We start from the raw sequence: 27,423 nt of genomic DNA on the forward strand, positions 1-27,423 counted from the left end.
TGTGTGTGTGTGTGTGTGTGTGTGTGTGCCTGTGTGCTTACATGCAAAGGTCAGAGCAGGCTGTTGTCTGTCCTCCACTGCTCTCCCGCGTACTGCCTTAAGACAGGGTCTGTTACTGAGCTGGAAGCTGGGATAGGTTGGCTCAGGATCTGCCTATCCCCTCCCCCATGACCGGAGTAACAGGCCTGTGCCAGCACGCCTGGAGTTTTACATAGTCACAGGGACTCAGTCTCAGGCCACCGTGCTAGTAGAGCCAGCTTCCCTACCCACTGAACCATCTCCTGAGGTCCCGGCTTCATGGTTTCAGGTCTTCCCTAAGAGGTGAGAGGTCGTCCAGCCTCCAAACCTAGCACTATATTTAGGGGAGCTGAGCCCACCATGGCAGTGTGTTAGCACAGAGAGCTGGGGGGTGGGGGTGGGACATCTCTAAAGTAAAGCACTCTTGGCTCCTGGCACAAGTAGGGGCTATGCAGGTCCACAGCAGTGAAGCTCTGCTCTGACACCCTCCTGTCCTCGCTGTCACCAAGAGTCCCACCTTTGGTAATAGAAGCTTCAGTTTTCTCTAGGCTGAGTCCTGCTTTTTTAGCAGCCCGATGCGTCAGAATAGCTTTCTCTCTCTCTAGTTCCTGCTCCTCCTTCTTTAAGATTGGGGAAGTGTCTAAGATCTCCCCGCAACCAGCATCGGTTGACTGGTGAGGACAGTGAGAGGCCAGGGATGTGCTCCGTGGTGACCTGGCTGGTCACATTGCCTAGGACAGCTTTCACAGGGCAGCCATATCCTAAGATCACGAGGGCAAAAGACTGTTTAAAGCTGTAGTTGTAACTATGTGGGTGGCGCTATCTTGAGTGACCTTCTGCACATGTGGAGGTCTCTAAGGGATGGCTTCCTTGTCTTTGAGCTCTAGGCTAATGGGTTATGTTAGCTTTCCCTCTCTCCTGAACTTGGGAGAGTCCAATGTGTCTCCCTACTCAGTTTCTGATTGACTCATGATTGTCAGGTCCCTGGAGGACGCCACTGGTCATGATGCAATCATGGACAGCACAGGAAATAAGGACACACTGGAATATCAGGGGCATAGTCCATCAACAGGACACCGCAGCATGTTCTGGGCACAGGCTGTGGAGTCCCAACACCTTTGTCAGCAGTTTTTAGGGAACAATTAATGCATGGGAGACATTGTATCAGAGATGAGTCAGGTGGTCACAAAGATTAGACTCCTGGAGACCCCACCTGTGTTTCTTTCATACCTTGGGTCATTCCATTTTTCAGTTTGTACCTGCACAGGGATTTTTCTCATAAAATTAATAAGATTCTGAACATAGAATTCTATGTTCTCTCAAGAGAAACAATATCATAAGCATGGTCTAATGTCATTGTTATCATAAATGAATTTTCTGCTGTGTAGTGGTGTGCTGAGTGTATTTAACTTATTTATGTAATATAGAGTATCTATGATTTCCCCAACATCTTCAGCCTGAAGAACCCCCAAATGGGTTCTCACACAGCTATATGTCCTTAACTCTGCTGCTTTGAAAACTGAAAGAACAATCAGTTGCTTTAACATTGAGGCTCTTGCTCCGCTCTCCAGTTGGGCTCACACCTATCTCTTCTGCCAGGCAATCAGTGTGCTGAAATTCAGTAAACAATGGGGATTTTTTTTTTCCTCCTCAACATTTTGTTTGAGTAGACAGAAAAATTTTTTTCATCTATTTTATTTTACTTTATTTGGTTACCGGATAAGTTACTTTAAAAACCTAAATCTTGACTACATACTTTCATTCCGTGGTGTTTACTCCACTGACCACGTTTTGCACACTCTTACTCTCCCTTCCCCCGACCGGTTATGTGTTTGTTTGAGTCAGGTTCTCACTAAGTAACCCTGAAACTAAACTGGCTTGAAACTTGCCAAGTAGCCCAGGCTGGACTTGAACTCGCAGCCATCCCCCTGCTTCATCCTCTGCCTCCCCAGACTTGTACCACCACACAAGCTCTTCCATGTCTACCGTCAGTATTGTCTTTTGTCTGTGATCTTTTAAAGGGTCGCTCTGCACAGATCCACTTTCCCGAGGTGGAAGCAGTGGTATTGGCTTGTGCTTCCCAATCTTGCACCTCGGGTGCGAGATATCTGGAGTCCGAGATCATCAGTGATGGGTTTGATTTCCCATCCACAAAAGACAAGGCAGCACTAATGGCCAGATCTGACTGGTCCCCATTCTCTCTGTGCTCTGGTGCCTTTGTGCACCGAGCTCTGCTTGCCTCTTGGCTGACTGTGGCCTGGCCCCTTGTCCATCTGCAGTTGCTTTGTGTGTGCACACTGCCCTTGTTCCACGCACACGGTGTACTCGGGAACCAACCACAGCTCCCCTCATAATGGTCTGCGTTTTCTTCAGATTGCTGTGCCAGTCTCTGGTATTTTATGTGACATTTAGAGACATTTTGCCATTTTTAATTGCTAAGGAAGAACTCAAAACTTTAGGTTTATACTGGATTAAATGTGCATTGCCCCGACAGCGTTCCGCTTGTCTTTCTGCACGCTTGCATCCACCACCTGTCACTCACTCATTCTTTGGTTTGCCCCAGGCAATGTTTTCAGTATTTGAACATATGCTGTTACTTATTTAGGAAGGCATATTTAATATTTATCCCCTGAAATGTTTTATTTTCCCCATTGATCTAAAGTGAACATTCAGCATTTGCTATATTTGACATCAGAGTAGAGTTGGTTTGAGCATGGTATTTTACATCAAACCTTCTGCTATTAGATAGAATTCTTATTTTGGTTTACGTGAAGGGTACAGGCACTACTGCCAAGTTGCTTTTGGGGTCTTGCTGCCTTTCCTGTACTTGCTTGCTTTTTAAGAGTTTGTTACATAAGAGTGTTAATTTTGCCGTCTCTTTAAATCCTGTACTTTGGGGCTCCAGAGTCTGAATTTGGGGGAGATGACACACACAGAAACGAAGGCACCGTTGCCACCCTTATTTCGCCCTATGGAGCAGTGACAGGTAGCTCTGTGGAGTGTGGTTAGAGGAGCTGTTAAAGAAAGGCACTCAGTGCCCCTGAGACCTGCCTGCCCTCGGGAATGCTGGCAGCTGCTCATTTCCACAGGACTGAGAGCCTAGATCCCCTAGGGCGAGTGTTCTAGGACCCACTGTCATGTGACCTGCATGAGGGTTGTCATAGTCTTGGTAGCCGAGTCCTCAAGTTTATGCATGTGGTTTCATGAACTTCCTTCAAGTAGTGATTTAATATTTGGATTCTGAGGTCATTAAACATTGACTTCCTTAAATCTTGTTCACTGGGCAAACCGAGTTAAAGTATAGGGCCCTTGCTCCTCGGGTGCCAGACTAGAATATGTTTGAGGTCTTGCCCAGAGCTGTGTGGGATGTGTGAGGATACTGTTTGGGAGAGCAACAGAGAGCTGCTCTTGTGGGGACAATAGCTGCTACTGTTGTCTTTGTAGAAGCATATGACAAATCTCAGGACAGGACACACACCCACCCTAGAGCAACCGCAGCAGCCACACACACAGAGTGGACCCACTCTTGGCAGATCTCCAGCCAGTGGCGGGGAGACCTCACAAAAGAACACAACCATTGTGTCCTTGAGAAGTCACCCTGCCCAGAGAGGTAGACCCTGGGGAAGGCTGAGAATGGGAACCAGGAGTCAAGCACAAGGCACTCAATGCAGCAAGGGTCAGGGCCAGCCTGAACGCCCAGAAGGTTCTCCTATAGAAGGAGATACACCATGTTCAAATGTCGAGGACACAGGCAAGAAGGTAGCGAAGTGAGAGATGAGTTCGTTGGACCTGGAGACCAACCGGGTGTTCCTCCAAGAGTTGTCACAGTTAGAGGAAAACTCAGAGGCAGCCTCAGCTCCTGAGATCTGAACCTTGAGAAGTGACTAAGCCTGTCACCTCTTTGTTAGTCATGTCTGGACCCCTGTGGGGGGTGGGCATGAAGAAGGAGGACCAGTGTTGGGAATGGGCATCAAGGTGGGACAGGGTGGGTGAATATCAAGATGAGACCTGTATGAGGGATGGGCATCAAGCATTTACATGAAGATATAGAATGATTTTGAAATGCTACAGGCACACAGAGATGTGCTGGAGTGGACCCTTGAATCATGCATTCTTTCTAGAACATCATGTTTGCTTCATTGCGTGAACCCACAGTTCACTGCACTGTTTTGCAGGTGGCAAGCAGGCAAATATTAGGAGAAATGCAGTGCCTCTAATGTTCTGATTTACCTGAACATACATATGAGGTGAATGGTGAGATTGCTCTCGCAGTGTCCTGTTGCTGGTGGGCTGTAGTTCTGATCTGGTTCTGGGGTTCTTGGACTCACTGAGCTAGAGCAAGGTGAGAAATTAGTCAGCTACGGTGTGTGCATTTGTACATGCAGCTGCAGTGTGTGCATTTATATGTGCAGCTGCAGTGTATGCATTTATATGTGCAGCTGTAGTGGGTGCATTTGTATGTGCAGCTACGGTGTGTGCATTTGTATGTACAGCTACAGTGTGTGCATTTGTATGCAGCTGTAGTGTGTGCATTTGTACGTGCAGCTACATTGTGCATTTATATGTGCAGCTGTGGTGTGTGCATTTGTATGTGTGGTTGCAGTGTGTGTATTTGTATGTGTGATTGCAGTGTGTGCATTTGTATGTGCAGCTACAGTGTGTGCTGTGAGTGACTTTTGTATGTACAGTGACATGCAGCAGTGTAGTAGGTGGCTCAAGTATGTGTAGTGCCCAGCTATAGAGACCAATTGCAGTGCACCCAGTAGGGGTGGCTGCAGTGCATCCAGTGAGGGTGGCTGCAGTGTGTCCAGTGGGGGTGGCTGCAGTGCGTCCAGTGGGGGTGGCTGCAGTGCATCCAGTGGGGGTGGCTACAGTGTGGGCAGCTGGGGTGTGTGCAGGGTGTGGCTAGTGCAGCATCCAGTTCCACTTCCAAGGAGGGTGCAGCTCTGCCAAGGGCTGCAGGGTGGGATGTGGACAGACCTCTCTCTCTAAAGCTATGGAAAGATTACAGATAGTGGGTGGGAACATGTGATGGACTGGACCCGTGTGAAGGCAGGAAGTCCACACTGATGAAGGAGGAAGCTATTCTTGCCTTTGTGTGTAGCAGCAGACCTGGCCTGGTTTGGAATCACCTTCCTATAAGTACCATAAGTACCATGAGTTAATTGATTGTACCGCTGGCCTGCATTCGCTGGCTTACAACCTTGGCCATGTCTACGGCAAAGGGTGGCCTTTGGGGCCACCAGTGACATTGTAAAGGTGATGAGAGCTAGCCCCAGTTAGTTACAGTTGGTCTTTGGTCAGCAGCCAGAATTGAAAATGGAGGGGGGCTCTGTGAACTGAACCTGGCACGTGGAGCCTACACTGGAACTGGTCCTTTTGGCAGTACCGTGTAGCAGGCTTTCCAGAGAATGTTCTGAAATTGCTGCTGATGTAATCCCCCCACCCCCACCCCACCAGAATAGTCCAGTCACAGAAAGAACTGGCCCTACCTCGTTCCAGTAGGCTAGTGATGAAGCCTGGATGCTGGGTTCCTGGAGCCCACTGAAAGTGCTGACAGGTGTGACAGACATAGGGGTTACCTTTCCTACCCTACTCCTATGCTGGGTTCCATGTGTCTCTCTTGAGGATTCCCAGGACTGCTTGCCAGTTTTACACCCACATGGGAGAACACTGTTCTGTTAGAACGTCCTCCTGGCAATGTCCCCGCTGGCATTGATGGCTGCAGCAGCCCACAAGCTTTGCATCTCCTGGACAGGCCCGTGATGTTCACAGATGCATGTGGATCCTGGGTGCTACATCCAACTCCAAGCCCACGGGCTTTAAGGTTCTCCCTAGATGCATCATAGCAGCTCAGCCCTGATGATGTTCTGCCCAGCTCTGTGCTAAGAGGCCTCCAGAGGCCGGGGCATTGAAGGCTGGCTAGAGAGCAAACGTTTTGGGTCAGGCGTGTTGAACCTGTGAGATCTCGGTTCAACAAAGTGTTGACTTGGTTGCAAATGGGATGTGTTTGGTATTCGGAAGGTCCTTCCCAGGGTGGATCCTCTCAGAAGAACATATTAACCCACAGCTTGAGGGGACTGCTGTGTAGTCGTAGTTCTGGTCTTTGGTTCCCTAGGGATGGATGAGCCAAAAGGAAATGTATGCTCCCCGAGGAAGTCAGGAATATGACAAAAGCATACCTCAGAAGTAATCTCCTCTTCTTGTGACTCTTCATTTTAAACCATGCACCTCTTTCCAGTTGGTCCAAGGATCTGGAACTGGTTGTGAATTCAATGGGGTGGGGGTGGAGCATGGAAGGTGCTGGCGGTGAGGTGCTGTCCTGGCAGGAAACTGGGTATGTACAGTTCTAGCTCCGCTTATCCTCACAGGCCACTGATGGGCTCAGTCTGGGCAGCATTGATCTTTCATGATCTCTAAGCTAACTGCTCTCACGGATTAATTTTTAGCCTCAGAAGAGCTGGCTTTCCCTTTGAGCAACCCCATTGTTTAAAATCCCATTGTAGGGGAGCCATAAATGGTGCCTTTAGTAAGATTTCTGTAGAAAACTCATTTTCCTTTTCTTTAGTGTCAGAGGTTTGCCAAAAGGGTCTTTTGAGAGGCAGTGAGACTGAACCCATTGTTACACAAGAGGCAAGGGCTGTGTGATCAAGCTGAGGTTCTGACATTGTGATGGGGAGAACAGCCTGTTCACCTCACCTCTGAGACTCAGCCTCGGCAATGAGCCCTTGTCTGGTTGCTCCCACTGGGCCCCATGCCTTTGTTTTGGCTCCCCAGGCATATTCTAGGTGCCCATCTTAGTTTGTCCTTGCTTCTAACAGGTTCAATTCTGAAGTCCAATTCACTAAGAAATCCCAGAGCTAGATTGGGTGTGAGTCCCTTTGCCATCTGTCGTGGGAATTTCCCTGGGCCATCCAGCCTGAATGCACTGGGGTGAGCTCCCCTCGCAGATCCCACGTGTTGAGACATCAGACATGGTTTGCATGTCTCCACTGGAGTAACCTGGAGGCAGAGAACCCGTTATCTTTGGGGATAGCCTGCCACAGTGATGTAGCCGAGGCTGTTAAGTATTACTGGCCGATGTCTTTGGCTCTCCATTTAGCTCTGATGCTACTGTCACCCGGAAGGCAAGGATTGCAGCTTCTCGACTTCACCCCAGTTGAGAAGCGATTTGTTGGCTTCACTGCTATTTATTAATGTGCACACATGGATGTGTGTACAGATGTGGTCACTGCTTACATGTCCTGTGCACTGCCTGCTTATCAGCCTCTCAGACTTTCTTAGTTCCTCGTAAGCAAATCGACTGCTTGGCCATGTGAAGCTTCTGTGGTCCTCAGTTCATATCTGCCCTTGTGAGGAGGCAGCATCTGTTCTCAGAGCGCTCTGAAGGCAAAGTGGCGTGAGGAGTGTGGACGCCTCGCCTGGCGCCAGCACAGAACATGGAGCACATGCTACCGCCCAGTCAGCTCCTGTAGGCTGCCCCTTCCTGCACACACATTGGTGGATTGAAGTGGATTGCCCCAGCAAGGAGCCAGGAACCCTAACGGCCAGTTTCTAGGCCAAGGCAGGCTGGTGGCTTCAGAAAAGCTGTGGAGCAGAGTGAAGATAACAAGGGACTGATTCAAGTTCACGGGAGACACTGTCAAGACAAAAACCAAAAGGCTCACCTACTTGCCGAGGGAGCGAGGTGTGCATTTCAGCTCTTCTGCCTGGGAGGGAGGGAGAAGGAAGGTGATGCGTGTGGAAGTGAGGAGGAGAGCCTGGTAGGTGGGGTGATGGAGCAGCAGGAGAGCGCGAGCGAGCCAAGGATTCAGAGTTTCCAAATGGGCAGATGTCAAAGGGACCTTGGGTGTTCATCTTCTGAGACCGGAGAGAAGGTCTGTAGACAGTAAAGGCAGAAATGCAGGTTGGGGAGCCTTGGGTTGGTGCCCAGTTGTTTTCCAGTTCCCTCAGATGTTTTAGGTTTGTGTGTCTGTCTAAGTAACAACTCCCCAGCTTGGAGGGGATGATCCCCTCCGATGACGTCATTGAAATCACCGGGTTGTTTTCCTTATGGGCGGGTCATTTGAACTCTTTCCTCCAGTTGAATGATGTCTGCATTGGCTGTCTTTAGTCATGGAAGAGGGATTGCTGGGCACACCTGCCAGTGCTGCGGATGAGTCTCAACAGGGCATTCTGGGATGGCGTGTCTGCCTAAGGAGGAGGAGTGGGGCTTCAGGACCAGTGGCCATTGACAGTAGTGAAGACTGGGGAAGTTGTGGGGCAGCTTCAAGGCCAAGGAGCTGGTCCTTCTGTTCCCCAAGTGTGTGCTGGTCTTTCCGTTCCTCAAGCATGTGTTTGGGGAGATGATCAGGGGTACTAGCCATTCCCTGGGGGGCTTTGTGTGATGGCATTTTCCTTCCAGGGAATTCTTGGATATGACAGGAACACCTGATGCGTTGTATACCAAGTCCACTTGTGGCGCTGGCCACCGACGTCCTCTAGGCCTGCCTCTGTGAGAGGCGCACTCCCAGGTTAGTCTCAGCAGAGATTGCTGCTCAGGTGTGTGAAGGGCCCTTCAACAAGCGTCAATGCTTTCCGTTGGGTTCCAAGTAGAACTCAGCAGAGCACTGTAGCCAGCCTCCCAGAATAAGGACACCCAATCCAGGCAGTGTTTGTAGAATCGTTCAAATTGATGAGAAAACGGTAGCTCCCTATCTTCTCTTGGATCTATTTCTTTTCCTGATCTTGGGGGAAGGTTTGTGCCGTTGACTCTGCTCCTTGGCGGGTGCTGAGTCTCCCCATCCCATTTCCAGAGTCTCCAGGATAAAACCTGGCAGTCTTTGACCCTCAACCCTACCAGCGCATCTTGCTTCTTTCCATGCCAAAGAGCTGTCTGTGGAGAGAGAGACACTGGGTCTAGCTTGAGCATTTGAAATCCCATAGCCCACTCCCAGTAACACACTTCCTCCAATGAGGCCCCATCTCCTAATCTCTATCAAGTATTACCACTCCGTAATAACCAAGCATCCAACTATATGAGCCACTGGGAGCCATTTCTATGCTGTTCATCACAGTGTCCGTAGAGGCAGGTCTGGGTGAGAAGGAAGGACACCCTCAGTACACAGCCATGCTCTGTTCTCTCTTAGGGACAGGTCTTGTCTACTTGGATGTGGGAGTATCCAGGACCAGAAGAGGGGATACCTTTCCTCATGCAAGTCACGCCGTGCATCTGGGAGAGCGTAGACGTGCTGAGGCATGTGTTGGCAGTCCCAGTTGTCATGTGTGCTGGGAGCCTGCCCCAGTCAGGATACGTATCCACAGTTGGAGAGATCGGAAAGGGAACAGAACTGTGAGGTTTCCTGCTGCCAGCAGCTCCATGCTCACTGAGCATTCTTCACACCCAGTCTGTGGGTTATGGGCAGGCCCACTGTCACACTCCACTCTCGGAAGCTAGCCAGGGGCCCAAGGCATGATAGTCATAAGGCTTGAAATGAGGTTAAAATGTACTCAATCTAGTGAAAACCTGATGTGAAAAACATGGCAGCAATTTTTCTGCGTAACCATTATTCTAAGAGCTTGAAATAGAATGAGAAAAACATGTTGCTCTGAGAAGAAGTGGCTGAAGACTGAGCCTATGAATTGTATCTGTTGTCTCCATAAGTAGCACATCCTAGAGATGTGCTAGAATGTTCCACAAATGTAACCCCACCCTCAGCCAGCCACTGTTTTGGACGGTCTTCCTAGGAGATTTGTATTCTGAGATATAAAGCCCTGTTGGCTGTGAGAAGACTTTGCCCAGCCCTGTGTGTGTTGCAGTGGGGCTGAGTTCTGGGGAAGATCCAAGAGTACCTTCACAGATCTCAGCGGGGATTTGCACTACTGTCCCTAGGCTGTCGTTCCGAGACAGAAGGGCAATTCAGAAGCTCCTAGAAGCAGCTGCTGCTAGAATGCTTCTCTCGATTAAAGTGCCTTGGCCTTTTGCCAAAGTTCATCTACAGCCGTGCGGGGCTCGGTTCAGGTGCTGGGCCTTCCAGCCGTGGGTAAGCCGGAGGTCTGGTGACAGGAAGACAGTGACAGCCGATACCAGTTAGATAGCCGCCACTCCAGGTCTGGGGCAAAGCATAGAGGAGAGTTATCATTCTGACTGGAAGCACTCCGGTAGCTGGCCTGGCTCTGAGGCTCCTTCCTGTTCCGCCCCAACAGCCACTCACGATCCCACCAAGGCTGGCCATTCCTTTTAAACTAACCACTTTTCTTGCTTTGTGTTAAGAGGCCAAACCCAAAACGTATCCACTAGCAAGTGCTCAAGGAGCTTGATGATGCCGCCACAGCACACAAGCAGTCCAATGTGGAAGTTTAACAGGCAGTTATTTTAATGTCTGCTCCTCTAGTAAGGCGCGGAAGTCATCGGAGTCCATGCTGCTAGTAGAACCCTGTGCACCAGATCACTGCTGATGACGTTAGGCCTCTGCTCTGGTCAGGGTTTTGAGGGTTCCCGCTGTACTGTTGCTGTATGCCTCCAAAACCCGACGTGCTATTCCTTGGGTTCAGGAAACGTCAGCAGGCTTCTCACCTGATAATCCAGATGGGCACCCTCCCTGGATGAGCTCCAGTCTGCTTTATCTAGGATTAAAAAAAAAATTGACGTTTTGACATCTTAGGACCAGAGGTGGACCATCCCCAGCGTCTCACGTAGGGTCAACAGGGTGTGTGATCTCTCTGTGGCGTGCGTATCTGGATCTGGATACACGTGACTGAGTATTTTGCCGGACCTCAAGTGATGATGGCTTTTTGGAGTTGTTCGAATATAGTTTCCTCAAACTCAGACATGTATGTATAATGTCCATGATGGCCTCAGGGTTATAGAAAGTTCTCAGCTCTTCTCACTCTACAGATAGGGAGGGTGTAAGGGTGACGAGGTCATGTACACACCAAACACAGGATGCTGTCTTGAGCTGGGTGTCCTACAGAGGCCAACATTTGAACTATCCCACAAGGTATCCCTTTGTAGGTGCTTACAGAGTAGATGCTCGGTAGACAGTGACACAACAGAGAATATACAGTTGGCTCAATACACGTCTCGTCCTGTGGAGGAACCTATGGACATTGAGAGGCCTGATGGGAATCCCAGTGGCTTCTGGGAGAGTTGCTACGCCAGCCTGCTTCTTCCAAACCAGGACACAGGGTGCAGGGGACAAGGAGCTCAGGACCGGAACCACCTGTAGAATGTCACAGAGAGGGTTGCAATTGGCCGGGCTGCAGATCATTGAGTTCTTGGTGCACGGTGTTCCTAGAGAATGTGATCTCAGGAGTTAACTGTGCTGTGAGTCTCACAGGGATGCAGCTTCATTTTGTCCCCTCTCTCGTCAGCCTTCATCTGCGCCTGTCACTGGAAGCCTGTAATTGTTGGTTTGTACGGGCTTCAGTAAATACCTTTGTTCTACTTGAGTCTTCCTTCTGTGCCAGGTTCCCAGCTCTGACAGACCAAGCAAGGATAGACAAGCACATGGCGGTTGCTGGGGGCTGGGGGCGGAGGCTACATTGGAAAGCTTGGAGCTAAATCCATTTATTTTTCTTATGTCATAATCTTTTAAAAAATGTGAAATAGCTAAGTTGACTACAACAAAAGGAGAAGAAAGAGGAGGCAGGGGAGAGAGGGAGGGAGCGAGGGAGAAAGGAAGGAAGGAAGCGAAAGACTGAGAAAGGAATTTACTAGATTCCTTTCCATGAGGTTTCTGCCCGAAAGTTTTCTTCAGTTTCAGAAACTGAACTCTGAAGCCACCCGTGACTGCTTTGGTCTGGGTTCTGCTGTTGACAGTCACTGGGCTAGTGAACACTGTGGACCCCAGGGCAGCAGCGTCACACCCATTCTGACACTTTCTTCTTCACAAGGATCCCAGAGAAGGTCCACTTCTAGCAGGAAGCTGAACGAACACACAGCCAAGGATAGAGATGGAGGGACAGAGTCCTCTCATTGCCTGCCACTCAGGAACTATGTCCCAGGAGATCTCCTGCTGGGATTTCCCAGGCAGAGTGTGCACCCAGCAAACTTGCAGAGGTGTCAGAGTCTCAGGTCCTTATCTCAGGCCAGGAAAGTGAGATAAGTGTGTTACACTTGATTCAGAGGTCTGTGATTGACACTGAGCCTTGTTTTTACATCATCATCATCATCATCATCATCATCATCATCATCATCATCATCATCATCGAGTACATGTATGCAGTGTGTGTGGAAGTGCTCTCAGAGGACAGAAGAGTGTGTCGGATCTCCTGGAGGGAGTCATGGGTGGTTATGAGCCGCCTGACGTGGGTAATGGGAACTGAGCTCTGGTCCTCTGGAGGCAGAACAGTCAGTCATTCTTGACTGCTGAACCCCTCCCTCTCTAGCTGCTGGGTCACCTTTAAAGGCTTTTCCTTGGTTTCCAAGATTGATACCAAGCCCACCTCAGCTCTCTTTCTCCTACAAACATCTGCCCCCACTGCACGTGGGACTCCCACTATGCACCTTGTTGAAGACTCTGTCCCTACCTCCAGAGGGATCTTTCCTGCCAAATACGAACACTCCCATGCGGCTAAGACCACCAGGCTGCTTTATCTACCCTTTTCCCTTGCATCCAGAAAGCAGTCACGCCATTAGTTTCCACCCTTTTCTCCTTGCAGCAGGGTCATTTATTCTTATCTGTTTTCCAAAGCTCAGACCTGAGATCTAATTAGTATAGCCGGGTGGGATAATGGTAGGTAAGCCTTGGGGAGGGGGCGTTGTAGCATCCAGTTTTCTTATATAGAGAGACAAATGGTCGTCTTGATTGGCTTTACATTTCTGGAGAGAAATGCAGAAGAGAGAGAGGGAATGAATTGCTTCGGGCACCATCAGTTAGTTACACACTTGTTACAGTTTACCCAGTAGGAGGCTGGTAGGACATAACTTCCAGATAGAGACAGAAGAGCAGAGGGCTGACTGGACTCAGATGTCCTCAAGGGAGCACAGCATGCCTTAGGTTTTCCTCTCCTTCCTGTCCATTGTCTTTACTATCTGGCCTTCCTTCACCGCTCTGTAGTCTCTCCCTCCCCCTCCCCCACCCCTCCCCCCTTATGTCCTGTGTGTCAGCTTTTCACATCCCCCATCAATCCCGTTATTTACCCTCCTTTGGTCTCCTTTCTATTCAGTATATTATAATAAAGTTAAAATATAATAATGTCATCTCCCTTCTTTTCCTCCCCCTCTCCCTCCCGTGTACACCACCCGACTCCCTCTCAAACCCACGACCTCTTCGTAACTGTTAATAGTCTGTATATGTGTAAGTACACAAACACAGAGATCCACTCTGCTGAGTCCTTCTAGCGGCCTTTGTGTGTTTGTGATTTCAGGGCTGACCGTTTGGAATTAGATGAACTCGTGTGTAACCAGCTCCCCCCAGCCCTCACCCCCTCTGTGGTCCTTAGCTGCCTGTAGTCAGGGGTGGGGCTCTGAGATCCCCGCCATCCTAAGGTGTTGTCTGTTGCTTTGTTGTTCTGGTCCTGTTTAGGCATCCATGTTGCTGAGGTACCTTGAGTATAGATAGCTTCACTGTCCTTTCCGTTTTATGCTCCTGTGTGCATGTATTTATATGTATGTATATATACATGCATGCACACACACACACACACGTTATAGGCTAAATCTGCAACTGAGAAAGAACATGTGGTTTATACAACAAATCTGTAGCCAACATTCTAACTGGAGAAAATCTAAACCCTTCCCCTACAGTTGGGAATGAGACTGGATGCCCCCTCTGACCATGATTATTCAATGTAGTACCCAGAACCTTAGCTGCAGCAACACAACACGAGAAAGCCATAAAGGAGATAAAAACAAGGAAGTAAGGAGTCTAACCATCCCTGTTTGGGGCTCTCCCCCCTTTTTTTGAGCATTCTATTTTTTTTTTAATTAAACTAATAAAATTTATTTTAAAATATACAACTCAGTATTGACATTTTTTAGGTCATTGAAATAATTTATAGTAGTTAAATACCTCTTAGATATGCATGATATCTTCTGAAGCTAAATGTAATATGCACTCGACCAGTTTTAAAAATCTATTTGGACCATTAAACATGATAGAAGTAGAAAAAAAAATCTTGTATGAAGTCCTCTATGAAAGGAAAATTGTGGCAGGTTCCTGATTAGACGGAAACCCTTCCATCTCCAAGGTGAAATACGTAGTGTAACTGTGGCTTCATAGAATGAACCGGGTAGTGTTCCTTCTGTTTCTATTTTGGGGGATAGTTTGAAGAGGATTGGTATTAGGTCTTTGAAGTTCTGATAGAATTCTGCACTAAACCCATCTGGTCCTGAGCTGTTTTTTTTTTTTTTTTTTTTTTTTGGGGGGGGGGAGACTTTTAATGACTGCTTGACTGCTTCTGTTTCTTGAGGGGCTATGGGACTGTTTAGATGGTTTATCTGATCCTGATTTAACTTTGGTATTTGGTATCTGTCTAGAAAATTGTCTATTTCATCCAGATTTTCCAGTTTTGTTGAATATAGGCTTTTGTAGTAGGATCTGATGATTTTTTTTAAATTTCCCCAGTTTCTGTTGTTATGTTTCCCTTTTCATTTCTGATTTGTTAATTAGGATGCTGTCTCTGTGCCCTCTGATTAGTCTGGCTAAGGGTTCATCTATCTTTTTGATTTTCTCAAAGAACAAGCTCCTGGTTTTGTTGATTCTTTGTATATGCTTGGTTGATTTCAGCCCTGAGTTTGAGTGTTTCCTGTGGTCTACTCCTTTTGGGTGTATTTGCTTCTTTTTATTCTAGAGCTTTCAGGTGTACTGTCAAGCTGCTAGTGTAAGTTCTCCCCAGTTTCTTTTTGGTGGCACTCAGAGCTGAGTTTTCCTCTTAGCATTGCTTTCACTGTGTCTTATAAGTTTGGCTATGTTGTGCCTTCATTTTCATTAAATTCTAAAAAGTCTTTAATTTCTTTATTCCTTCCTTGACCAAGTTATTGAGTAGGGCATTGTTCATCTTCCATGTGTATGTGGGCTTCCTGTTGTTTTTGTTGCTATTGAAGACCAGCCTTAGCCTGTGGTGATCTGATAGGATGCATGAGATTATTTCAATTGTGTTCTATCTGTTGAGGCCTGTTTTGTGACCGATTATATGGTATATTCTTTTGTTTTACAATGAAATGTTCTATAGATATCTGTTAAATCCACTTGGTCCGTAACTTATGTTAGTTTCACTGTGTCTCTGTTTAGTTTGTGTTTCCATGGTCTGATATTGCTGAGAGTTGGGTGTTGAAGTCTCCTACTATTATTGTGTGAGGTGCAATGTGTGCGTTGAGCTTTAGTTAAGTTTCTTTTATGAATGTGGTTGCCTTTGCATTTGGAGCATAGATGTTCAGAATTGAGAGTTCTTCTTGGTAGATTCTTAGTATGAAGTGTCCTTCCTTATTCTTTTTGATAACTTTTGGTTGAAAGCTGATTTTATTCGATATTAGAATGGCTACTCCAGCTTGTTTCTTGGGACTATTTGCTTGGAAAATTGTTTTCTAGCCCTTTACTCTGAGGTAGTGTCTGTCTTTGACACTGAGGTGCATTTTCTATATGCAGCAAAATGCTGAGTCCTGTTTACATATCCAGTCTGTTATTCTATGTCTTCTTATTGGGGAATTGATTGCATTGATGTTAAGCAATATTAAGGAATAGTGATTGTTGCTTCTTATTACTTTTGATGTTATTTTTATGTTTGAGAGGCTGTCTTCTTTTTGGTTTGTTGAAAGAAGATTACTTTCTTGCTTTTTTTCTAGGGTGTAGTTTCCCTCCTTGTGTTGGTGTTTTCCATCTATTATCCTTTGTAGTGCTGGATTTGTGGAAAGATACTGTATAAATTTGTTTTTATATGGCATATCTTGGTTTCTCCATCTATGGTAATTGAGAGGGTTTTTTTGGGAATAGTAGCCTGGGCTGGCATTTGTTTTCTCTTGGGGTCTGTATAACATCTTCCCAGAATCTTCTAGCTTTCATAATCTCTGGTGAGAAGTCTGTGATGCTGATAGATCTGCCTTCATATGTTACTTGACCTTTTTTCCCTTACTACCTTTAATATTCTTTCTTGTTTTTGTGCATTTGGTGTTTTGACTATTATATGTCAGGAGGAATTTCTTTTCTGGTCCAACTATTTGGAGTTCTGTAGGCCTCTCATGTTTATGTGTATCTCTTTCTTTAGGTTAGGAAGGTTTTCTTCTATATATATATATATTTTTTTGAAGATATTTACTGACCCTTTAACTTGGGAATCTTCATTCTCTTCTATACCTATTATCCTTAGGTTTGGTCATCTCATTTTGTCCTGGATGTTCTGGGTTAGGAGCTTTTTGCTTTTTGCATTTTCTTTGACTGTTGTGTTAATGTTTTCTATGTTATCTTCTGCACCTGAGATTCTCTCTTCCATCTCTTGTATTCTGTTGCTGATGGCTTACATCTATGGCTCCTGATCTCTTTCCTAGGTTTTCTATCTCCAGGGTTGTCTCCCTTTGTGATTTCTTTATTGTTTTTAATTTCCATTTTTTGATCCTGAAAGGTTTTGTTCAATTCCTTCACCTGTCTGGTTGTGTTTTCCTATAGTTCTTTAAAGGGTTTTTGTGTTCCCTCTTTAAGGGCTTCAAACTGTTTACCTGTGTTCTCCTGTATTTCTTTAAGGGAGTTATTTATGTCCTTCTTAAAGTCCCCTATCACCATCATGAGATGTGATTTTTAAATCAGAGTTTTGCTTTTTCTGGTGTGTTGGAATATCCAGGGCTGGCTGTGGTGGGAGAACTGGGTTCTGACGATGCCAAGTAGCCTCGGTTTCTGTTGCTTATGTTCTTGCCTTTGCCTCTTGCCATCTGGTTAGCTGTAGTGTTAGCTGGTCTTTCTGTCTCTGACTGTGGCTTTTCCCTCCTATAAGCCTGTGTTTCAGTACTCCTGGGAGACCAGTTCTCTCTGGTAGGGATTTGTATATGGAGAGCTGTGGCTCAGGGTAAGCTCTGGAGTGCAGATGGAAACCGGAAGGATCCTGTCCCCAGCTGTTCTTTGGCTCCTGTGTCCTGATGGCTCTGGGTGGGTCCCTCTTGTACCAAGAATTTGAGCAGAAGTGGTGCTGTTACCTGTGAGACTAGCTTTCTCCTGGCGGTATTTGGGTAAGGAGCGCTGTGGCACAGGACCAGCTCCCGCCATGGACGGAAACCAGGAGAATCCTTTCCCAGGGTGCTCCTCAGTTCCTGTGTCCTGAGGTCGTGGGGTGTGTCCCTTGGAGCAGAAGTGGCGGGCTTCCCGTGCTCACAGGTGTGTCCGCACTACTGGAAGACCAGCTCTCTCCCTGTGGTATTTCTGTATGGAGCACTGTGGCACAGGACCAGCTTCAGGAGCAGATGGAAACAGGAAGGCGGGGCTCCACTCTTACAGCTGCTTTTGTGGCTGCCCTTCCTACTTCCTGCCCTCCTAGAACATTCTGGAAGCCTGCAAACATTCAGTAGGATTTCTTAGTGCTCATTGTCATCTACAGCATGCAAAGGTGACCCTTGCCTCTGGTTTCTCTCTCACAAGTCACGAGCTGATATCTTTGTAAGTGGAGCTGGCATCTGGCCTTGAAACCAGCTTCTTCCCCCAAACATCGAGTTATTTTTAAGAGTCCTGGTCCCTCTCTGACCCCCACCCGAACCCTGCCCTGACTGCGCTCTCTCCTTTCCCCTCCCCCCTCTCTCCATGTGTTCCCCGCAAGCCTTTTCCCGTCTCTCTCTCCTTCTCTATCCCCCTTTCTCTGCCTCCACTTCCTTTCAATCCCCACTTCCCATACTCCCAAATAAACTTCATTTTATACTTAAAAAAAAAAAAAAAACCCAAAAAACTCCTTTTCTCAGGCACTGTGCCAGAATCCCGCATTTAGTGTGTTTCATGACAGAGATTCTGGCCCTTGGGGAATTGCAGAGAGCCCGAAAGCAACTATTTCAACTGTTACCTGCAGAGTGATTTTCATGGGGAATACATTCAGATTTCCCTGTGGTATTGGCGAGAGGTGACAGAAACCTCTGGAAGAGAGAAAGCATTAAAGGCTTACCACCAGTTATGGCACACCATCTCAATCCCCCATTCTTGAAGCCCCCCAGAGCAAACAACTTTCTCAGATTGAGGGGTACAGATGGCGTGAAGGGGGGGGGGTCTGGCTGTGTCCTAACCGCACATCACTGCTGTCTTGCAGGAAGAAGGCATTGTGAAGGAGATTGACATTAGCAACCATGTGAAGGAAGGCTTTGAGAAGGCAGACCCCTCCCAGTTCGAGCTGCTAAAGGTTTTAGGACAAGGGTCCTATGGAAAGGTGAGTTGAATGGATCAACACTGGTGGGCTGGAATCAGACGCAAAGGCAGTACTGGCTGAATCTGGCAGAGTTCGGGCACGGAACTGCCCACATTAGCTGAGCCTGTGTTTGTCAGAATCGTGAAACATGAAGAGCCAGATCACCCACATTCCCATGCTCATCAGGGTCCCCTTGGCTTGTGGTTATTACTAAAGGAGCCGGATTAGCCATCCCTTTTAAGCCAGGGAGTCTTGAGAGGGGCATCCGCAACAGCTCCTTTTGAAAAGGAAGTGACTGAAGAGAGAATAGGAGAGAAAGAGAGGGGGAAAGGCCTTCTCCGGATTGGCCTATGTAACTGTCACTCAAGAGCTAGGAAGACCGGGCCTTGGAGTCTGTTTCTGCTCTTCACCTGGTCAATGACACAGTAGTTTTGATACCTTGGTTTCCCCACTTGTAAAGTAAAGGAACTGGCTTATTTTATACTGTTTTGCTGTGAGTTAGATCAGTCATGCATCCAAGCTGGAAGGGGCTTGTGTGCTGGGCCTGCACATGTCCTTGTACCCCACGAATCATGGCAACGGCGGCTGATCCCTTTCAGGAGATGGGAAATGCTGGCTCTTTCCTCGTGCCCCATCCACACACAGTACCCACTGGATCAACAGCGAGATGGGCACACACTGACAGCCCGAGAGCTAGAGCAGAAGGGCCCGAGTATACCAGAAAGCCAACGCTCCCTGAAGTGTGAACAGAACTGTCCCAGCGCTTTAGAGTCACTATTTTTGTGTTGCATGTGGATGTTTGCCGAATCTTGCCAGTCTTCACATGACTGTGCCAGAAAGAGGGTGGGCTCGGTCCACGCTGACTCAAGTGTAGGAACGAGAGTCCCGAGGTTTGGAAAGATCTCTTACAGATCCCATTCATTTGATTGTGACTATGAGGCGGGATGCCTTCCTTCCTTCCTTCCTTCCTTCCTTCCTTCCTTCCTTCCTTCCTTCCTTCCTTCCTTCCTTCCTTCCTTCTACACGGTCAAGCAACAAGGAGCCTGTTTATACTTGTGTATATTAGCAGTATAATCACGAGGTTTACAAAGTGGATGCTTAGTAGGGCCCAGAGGTTTATAGAAGTAGCAAAATAAAGCTCTTGTCTCTCATATGTCCACAGCTACCACTGTAAACTGCAAACAGAGCCTACCAGGGTTGTCAGTAGAGTGGCTCAACAAATACAAAGTAGAGAGAGACTGGGAGATAACTTTTTCACTAAGAGTCTGGATTTGAAAACACAGACAAGAGTTCTTTCCCTTTCCTGCCTTCCATAAACATTACCCATGCACTCTCACGAGGGAGAAACCTCCTCTGGTGTAAGCTCATGCTAGTGGGGCCATTCTTTCCCAGGACAGAAGTTCGGCCATGGGCTGTGGTTGATGGCTCTGCTTCTGGCTAACTCCTGTTTTATCGTGGCCGCTACAGCTCCATCCCAAAGCAGAAGCACCGAGTTCCTGGGGAAAAGGAAACTGAACACTCCCCAGGCCCCACGGAGGTGTGTCGAAAGCCTGAGCGTCCAGTCAGTCAGTCGTCACTTGAACAGTAGCGACCCTGAACCTGAACGTGTCTTGCTCAGGAATGGGGCCATTGGAAATACAGTTAAGAAGGAGATCTGATGATACGGAACAGTTGATAGAGTGCTTATCTTGTACTCGGGAAGCCCTGGGTTCAGTTCCCAGCGCTGTATCAACTGGAAGGGAGGGAGCACATCTGTAATCTCTGCCCTCTGGAGGAAGAGGCAGGAAGGTCAGAAGAAGGTCAGTCATTCACATTGCCTTGACCATTCACACTGGTCAAGGCCAGCCTGGGCTACATGATATCCTGTATTTAAAATAAAATCGAAGAGGAAAGGCTTTCCCAGGCTGCTCGTTCATTTTATAATTTTAAAAAAGGCATTTCTATAGAATAAATGGCTAGGTTCTGTGGATGTAGAGCTGTTAATGACACGCCGCACAGCCCACCTCTTCAGTTCCTGATCCTATATGGGGAGGTGGGACAAAGGACTGGAGTCGGGTGGGTACCCGTCAGGAGAAGGGAAGAGGAGGCAGTGGAAGGGGGTGCTCCTGTGGGTGTCACACCCTGAGAGCCTTGGCTCCAGCCATGCTCTGTCTCAGAAAGTGAGGAGACCAGATTAGGAGTCTAGAAAGAAGTGGGTCCCTCTGGAAACTCGCCCAGGCTACCCTGGTCTCTGCACCGAGCTAAGGGGGTCACGAATCTTGCTAGGTCTGTCCACACAAGTTTTCTTTTTCATGAGAGCAGCATCAGCAGCCAACCGGGGAAGCCAGTCCTGGTCTGATTGACTGCCCCACATGATCCCGTCCCTGCTCTGCAGGCAGATGCACTGTGTACTTACACTTGTAGAGCACGCCTATCTCCTTTCAGTGGAAGGTCCAGGTCTGCTCTAGTAGTCTGGATGCCATGGATCCCAGCGCAGGCCATGCTTGGAAATCCTGACCCCAGCATGGGTCGCCATTGCCCATCACTGAGGCTACTGTCCCACCGTTCTTACCTGGGTCACTGAATGAACCCTGACACGAAGGAACAGAAAACCATGCTTGCCCTGGACCTCAGCAGAGGACCACTGAAATCCAGCTGTGCGCCTCTTCCTGCTTCTGCTCCCTGGTCAGACGATCATACAAAACCTCAGAAGAGGGAGGCTCAGGCTGGAAATTTCAGGCAGCTGTTGAGTCTCAACTGCTTTGGGTCCCCATGCCAGAGCACCCCCCCCCCACCCCCAGAACCTGAATGCCCTTAGCCTGGAGACTGGTCTTATCCGGTACCCCATGCCCTGGAAACACATGGCTTAGATGCTGTAGTGTGTGCAGGGCATGGTGTGTGTAGTTTTTCCGATGCAGTGTCTCTTCATCTGTGTTGGGTGACAGCCCATCAGCACTGCATAAGGCCTGGAGTGTCCCAGCTTGGATCAGGAGGGAGGCAAGTAAAATGGCCTTTGCCTTCAAAAGAAAAGTGATCTAAGCTTAGGAGAGGGACGAAGCCTGGTCGTGCGTTCCAGTGCTGAATGGGGGTGGTGAAGACTGGCCGCTCTAGGCTGGAGATGTAGGATCTACCAAAGCCTTGGCTGGGTGGAGATCTCCCACCTCTTCCAGCTCCCCACAGCTCCCCTCTATTGAGAAATACCAAAGGAGGAGTAGATGCTTTCTCCTCTTTCTCCTTTAAAATTTCCCGGAGTGTGGCAAATTGTGAGTCCCACATTCTGAGAAGAGAATAAGCTGACATTTTAAAATGTCCTTGCTTTTCTATAACTCAACAGTGTCATTACATGCGCGGAGCTCTAAACGCTTTCTCTTGAGGGAGATCGTTGCCTGGGAGTTCCCAGAAAGTAGCCATGCTTCTTTGGCTTAGCCCCGGAGCCTCCTGCTGTCTGAGGTCCCCTTGCCAGACTGAGTAACATGTTGCTAAGAGCAGAAGGCAGTGGTGTCTTCGGTTACGGTGATCCTGAGATAGTGTGTGTGTGTGTGTGTGTGTGTGTGTGATCAGAGTGATTGCATCTGGCCCAGGCCACACAGCTGCCTGTGCAGAACTTGTTCTGAAAGTGGGACAAGTCATTGCACACGGCAGCACACGCGGCCCCTGGGAGCATCAGGGACACAGTCAGCACACACTGCTGCTCGGAGCATCAGGGCACAGCAGCTACAGTTGCTAAAACCGTCAGAGTTGCTCCAGGGTTTTCTCACTGCATTCAAATACATTTCTAAATTATATAAGCCGAGGAGCGTGCCTCACCTGAGTGCTGTCTCTGCTGCTGTGGGAACTGAGTCCTCCGCCTGCACCACAGCCATGCCCCCTTCTCTTAGGAGAGCTGTCTGCCTCTCTAGTCACCTTAGGGAGAATGGCTGCATACGGCTCTAGTTCTTGGCTCTCAGTAGGAGCCTATTAGGAGCGACAGAGTGCAGCCAAACGTTCCTATGCCTTTTAAAAAGTAGAAACCCTGCTTTAAAACAGATGAACGTAAGCATTAGCCACTGCTGACCGTGGTTTCATTATGAAAATCTGAAATACAAATAAGGATAGAAATTTCAGTGAGCACATGCTGAGGCAGGAGGATTGCTATGAGTTTTGTTTTGTTTTGTTTTGTTTTGTTTTTGAGGCCAGCCTTGCCTACAGAGTGGGTCTTTGTCTCCAAAACAAATTTTAAGCTTTTTATATGTAAACATCCATGCAGAAATGGACATTGTCTTAGCTGATTTGTGATTGGCACTGCCCAGTGCACCACGATTGTGGTTTTCCGTTTAGGTGTTTTTGTTAGACCGGAGTGCTCTCTGCAGCCATTATCATGGCCCCTGTCTTAGCCTGTGCTGTGGAGTTATAACTAAAATTTCCAAGACTAAAAATAGGACAAGTTCTAAAGAAAAGAAACTCATTTGACTCATGGCTCTGGAGGCCAGGAAGTCCACGGGTGTGTCACCAGCCTATCCGCATCTGAGGGCCTTCCTCATGTGGTGTCACCTCGTGTGGTGTCATGTGGCACGGGGCTCACCAGCCTCTGTCCCACACTGCTGCATGGAGATGAGGACTACAGGGAACTCGGGGGACACTGTAGTATCATGTCATATCACGTGAGGGTGGGGGCGTGGAGGGAAACACAGAGAATGGCCTGCCAGCCCTGAGTGCAAGCTCGCTGCTTCCCCTTCCCAGGCTCCTCCCTGCAGAGTGGTTTTATGACTACATTTCCACTATGCAAATCTCTCCTTCTTGGGGCTTCTGTCTCCACTATAACACGACAGAATGGAGGCTTCGTCTGTCTACCGGCCAGAGTCTTATGAGGGCTGGAGCAGTGACCCAGGACACTGTTCTTCCTGTGGAGACTCGATGATCTGGTCACGGATCCATGCATCCCTGACCCCACACATTGACCACAGTAGGGAAAATGTGTGCCGGCTTCTCAGTGCTCAGCTTCCCCGGACTCCAGCCTGACGGCTGGCAGGAAAATGTGATGGTCCTGTGGCCGGCAGCACAGATCCTGCTACAAGCCTCGTCCCGCTTTCTAGCTCTTAGCCTCCCTTCTCTTGTGATGCAATGGGTGCTTAGCTGCCATGGTCTGCATAGCACCTGGGGTCCCTCACATCACCGATGCCTGGCTAGACCTCGTGTTCTCTCCCGACTCCCTTCTCCTCCCTCCTCCTTCCTCTCTCCTCCCTCTTCCTCCCTCTTGCATCCTCCCTCCTTTCCTTCCCTCCTCCCTCCTGCCTCTTCCCTCCTTCCTGTTCCCGCCTCCCTTCTCTCTCTTGCTTCCTGCCTGCCAGGCATTAGCAATTCTACACTTTTTTTTTTTTTTGACAAAGTGTGGATAGATGCTGTGGGTGTCAGGAACAGGCTGGAAGAGTGAATGGAATTATACACCGAGTCAGTTCAGACACAGGGACGTAGCAGTCAGGCTCTAATGCCTTTGCTTAAAAAAAAAAAAAAAAAAAAAATCCCTTATTCCAATGAATAGGAGACATTGCTGCAATGAATAAGAGAAATGCTTTCTCATTTCTACCTGCTTACCGGGAAGCTCATTCCCTACAGCAAGGAGGTGGCCTTGACTCAGAATGACATTGTCTAGAACTGTAGTTCAAAACTTGTGGGGCGCAAACCCTTTGGGGGCTGAACAACTTTTCACAGGGATTCCCCTAAGACGATTGGAAAACACGGATATTTACAATTCATAACGGCAGCAAAATTATAGTTAGGAAGTAGCAATGAAATAATTTTATGGTTGGGGGTCACACAACATGAGGAACTGTATCCAAGGGTTTCAGGACTAGGAAAGGTGAGAATGACTTGCCTAGAGCAAGAGTTCTTCCGCTTACAGTAACTTGTAGGGATGTGGCAGGGCTGTGTCCAAGGCCATGTGGATCTCAGGATCCTGTGGGTAGGTTTGGTGTCTGAAATCCAGCGTGACAGTGTCAGTTGGTACACATGAGCTTGAGCCCCAGGCTCTCTCTTGGGTCTGTATCATAGGCTTGTTCTTCCAGCCTTAGAAATGTGTCCACACATACACATGGATGTCCCATGCCATTCTCAGTGACACTGTGTCCCCATGACTTCCTAGGGCCTTGTATGCCCCTGGAAGCATTTTTCCATGGACATCACATGGTCTCTTCTGCTGAGGGATGTGATTATAGCATTGACAGTGGCCAGGAAGAGTTGGGTAGAGGTAGTGCTGGGACGGGAGGCAGCCGACTTCCCTTAAGGACACATGCTATAGTTGTGGGGTTGAGACTCCCATCTACAGATGTGCACCCTGGCCTTGGACAATGCATCCTCCTACTTCCTCATCTGCTGTGCTGCTGGAATAGATGGCTGGGGTCTCCGCAGGAAAACAGCAGGTACAGATTGGTCCATACCTTGTCTCTGCACTGAGAGACCCTGCTCCACTGCAGGTTCCTGAACAGTCTGCCTGTCTGTGACAGAGAACCAAGAGAGCGAGCACTTATCTACCACGTGGCTAAAGAAACATGCAGTCCTTCTGTGATGGCTGTTACAGATAAGCTCATGGCGGTGCCGCATCCTTGGGCAGTGTGGGTTTTCTAGAGTTTACATGGAGCTAGAATACCCCAAAGTGCATGCAGGAGGGCTGGGCATGAGGAAAGCCTATGGGAAGGAGAAATGCAACAGATCCCTCTGCCCACAGCTATACCACAGCCCAGGGTGCCAGTGTAGGCTCTGCTACCCAGCAGGGCTTACATCAGTGGAAAATTTCTTCTAGGAATTCATTGCTTTGTTCATATGTGGAATATTCCTTTCCACACTTAGCATTTTTCTTCATTAATTTTTTTTTTTCAAAAATCAGCAATCTCGCCTTAAGCGCAGCCTGTCTCAGGTATCTTTTGGTTTTGTTGATTAGTTCTTGCATCAGAAGCATTTTCAGAGACTGTTAAATGCTTATAGGTGTGTGCTTAAGGGTCAGAAAAAAAAAAACACCAAAAAAAAAAAAAAAAAAAACCAACAACAAAACAACAACAAAAAAACCTGTCTGTGAGCTTCTGCGGCCCACAGCTAGAATCTTGTCCTGGCTAGTCTCATGTCAACGTGACACAAAGCTAGAATTATCTGAGAGGAGGGAAGCTCAGTTGAGAAAATGCTGTATGCAAGCCCGTAGGACATTTTCTTAGTTAGTGAGTGATTAGGGGGTGCTCCATCCCTGGGCTGGTGGTCCTGGGTTCTATAAGAAAGCAGGCTGAGCAAACCATGGGTAGCAAGCACCCTTCCATGGCCTCTGCATCAGCTCCTGCCTCCACTTTTCTGCCTTGTCTGAGTTCCTATCCTGACTTCCCTTGATGACGGACTGTGATGTGTCCTCCCTGACTTGCTTTGGTCATGGCGTTTCACCACAGAAACTCTAAGACCGATCTGGGTACAGAGAGTTCAAATAGGAGTGGCTAGGGCAGTCTGATCTGTTCGGGTCTCCCCTCTGGTACCCAAACCAGGTGCAGGATGGTGCATAGCACAGAGCTGCAGCAGGTAGATGAACCGTGTGTGTTGGCAGCCTAAGTGCTGGAGATAGTCCCTTGTCAAATCCTTTAAGATTGTGTCCTATTTCATCTCTGATGCTGAGAAAGTACTCAACGGAAGCATCTTAGAGGAGAAAGAGCTTCTAAAGAGGTTCTCATAGTTCCACAGCCCAGTACTGCAGGGCAGTTACAGCAGCAGGAGATTGAGACAGGAGGTCACGTCTTATCCAGTCAAGAGCACAGAGGACCGGATGCATGACTGCTCACTTGCTAGCCTGATAGCTTATACTCAGCCCGGCTCTTCCACTCCCACCCAGCTCAGCACCTCCTGCCTTTGACTCATTCTTCCCACCTTGTTTAGACACTCTTGCATGCAAACCCAGTGTAGGCTGATCTTCAGTGGGCTCTCCCCAGGCGACCCTTGGCTGTATCCAGTCAACAACTAAAGCTAACACCACAGACAGCTGCTGTGTTTCCTGTTCCTCAGGTGTTCTTGGTGAGGAAGGTGACAGGATCAGACGCTGGTCAGCTCTATGCCATGAAGGTCCTGAAGAAAGCCACCTTGAAAGGTAAGGGTCCCGGGAGGGGCCAATTGCTTCTGAGCTACCTCACTGCAGTCTTCTTGGGAGTTTGAGGAAATACTGTCCTTGCTTGGTCTTCGTGGTCTCAGGAGCCACTCCCCGAGGAGGGCACTGGGCACTTGATCTCTGGACATTTCCCCGGTGCTGTAACTATCCCTCCCTGCAAGTTTCTCCATTTCTCAGAGGAGAAGTCGTTGCATAAGGAATGTTCTGCATATGTTCTGTTGCAGGGACCATGTGGGAAACGAGCAGCGAGAAGTAAGCCATTTGTTCCACTTGTGGCTCCACAGTAGGCCGAGTGCCACCCGCCACAATGGATTGCTCAGTTTCACAAAAGCTTGACTGGAAAATGTGCTGGGCTCCTTTGTTGCCCAGTGATCGGGGGGGGGGGGGGGGGTTAGACGTGCAGTGAACCGCTAGCTTCCAGCCTCTGGTGTGCCATCCTCCCAGTGAGGTATGAGCAATCAACACAAGGGCCTGTTCTCTTCTGACCATCCTCTTCATCTGTCCCTTAGGGGGAATCCAAGGCCCCTGCCCCCAGCACAAGGTTCAAACCAGCATGGACACGATATGACAGTGGCCTGTTAGTGACATGTATATGAGGTTTACACTAGCATGGATGTGGTATGACAGCGGCCTGTTATTGATGTATATACACAAGGTTCCCACCAGTATGGACATGATATGACAGTGGCTCGTTAGTGATGTGTACACAAGGTTCCCACCAGCATGGGCGTGCTATGACAGTGGCTTGTTAGCGATGTGTGCTGCCTTGAATAGGTGGAGCCTTGACTAGTGACTGATCCGGCTGGAGCATAGGAGCTGATGCTTAGGCCCTTGGGCGCCGTGAGATTCAAAAGATGTCATGGGGGAACTTGGATATTTTAGGTCCTGTCATGTACTGACCTTGGCAGCAGAGGATCGAAAGAAGGTGTTATTCTGTGCCTTTAACTCACTTCATCTCCAGCTGGGGAGATAAAGTTTATGTTTTCAAGCAGCATATAACCAGTATGCTAGGCCCATAGATGTATGGA

At 48.3% G+C, this 27,423-nt stretch overlaps 1 protein-coding gene across 3 annotated transcripts in view; it reads left to right on the forward strand.

The window, feature by feature from the left end:
- Positions 1-27,423, forward strand: part of LOC110337879 (ribosomal protein S6 kinase alpha-2) — a 171,924-nt gene that overhangs the window by 70,631 nt on the left and 73,870 nt on the right. For all 3 annotated transcript variants that reach the window (XM_029532883.1, XM_021220936.2, XM_029532882.1), the window contains exons 2-3: positions 18,214-18,330; positions 26,296-26,377. In XM_029532883.1, the coding sequence (XP_029388743.1) occupies positions 18,214-18,330; positions 26,296-26,377 (199 nt within the window). The remainder of the gene's footprint in view (positions 1-18,213; positions 18,331-26,295; positions 26,378-27,423) is intronic.

Source organism: Mus pahari, chromosome 21, assembly GCF_900095145.1.
Source record: "Mus pahari chromosome 21, PAHARI_EIJ_v1.1, whole genome shotgun sequence".
NCBI classification, from domain to species: domain Eukaryota; kingdom Metazoa; phylum Chordata; class Mammalia; order Rodentia; family Muridae; genus Mus; species Mus pahari.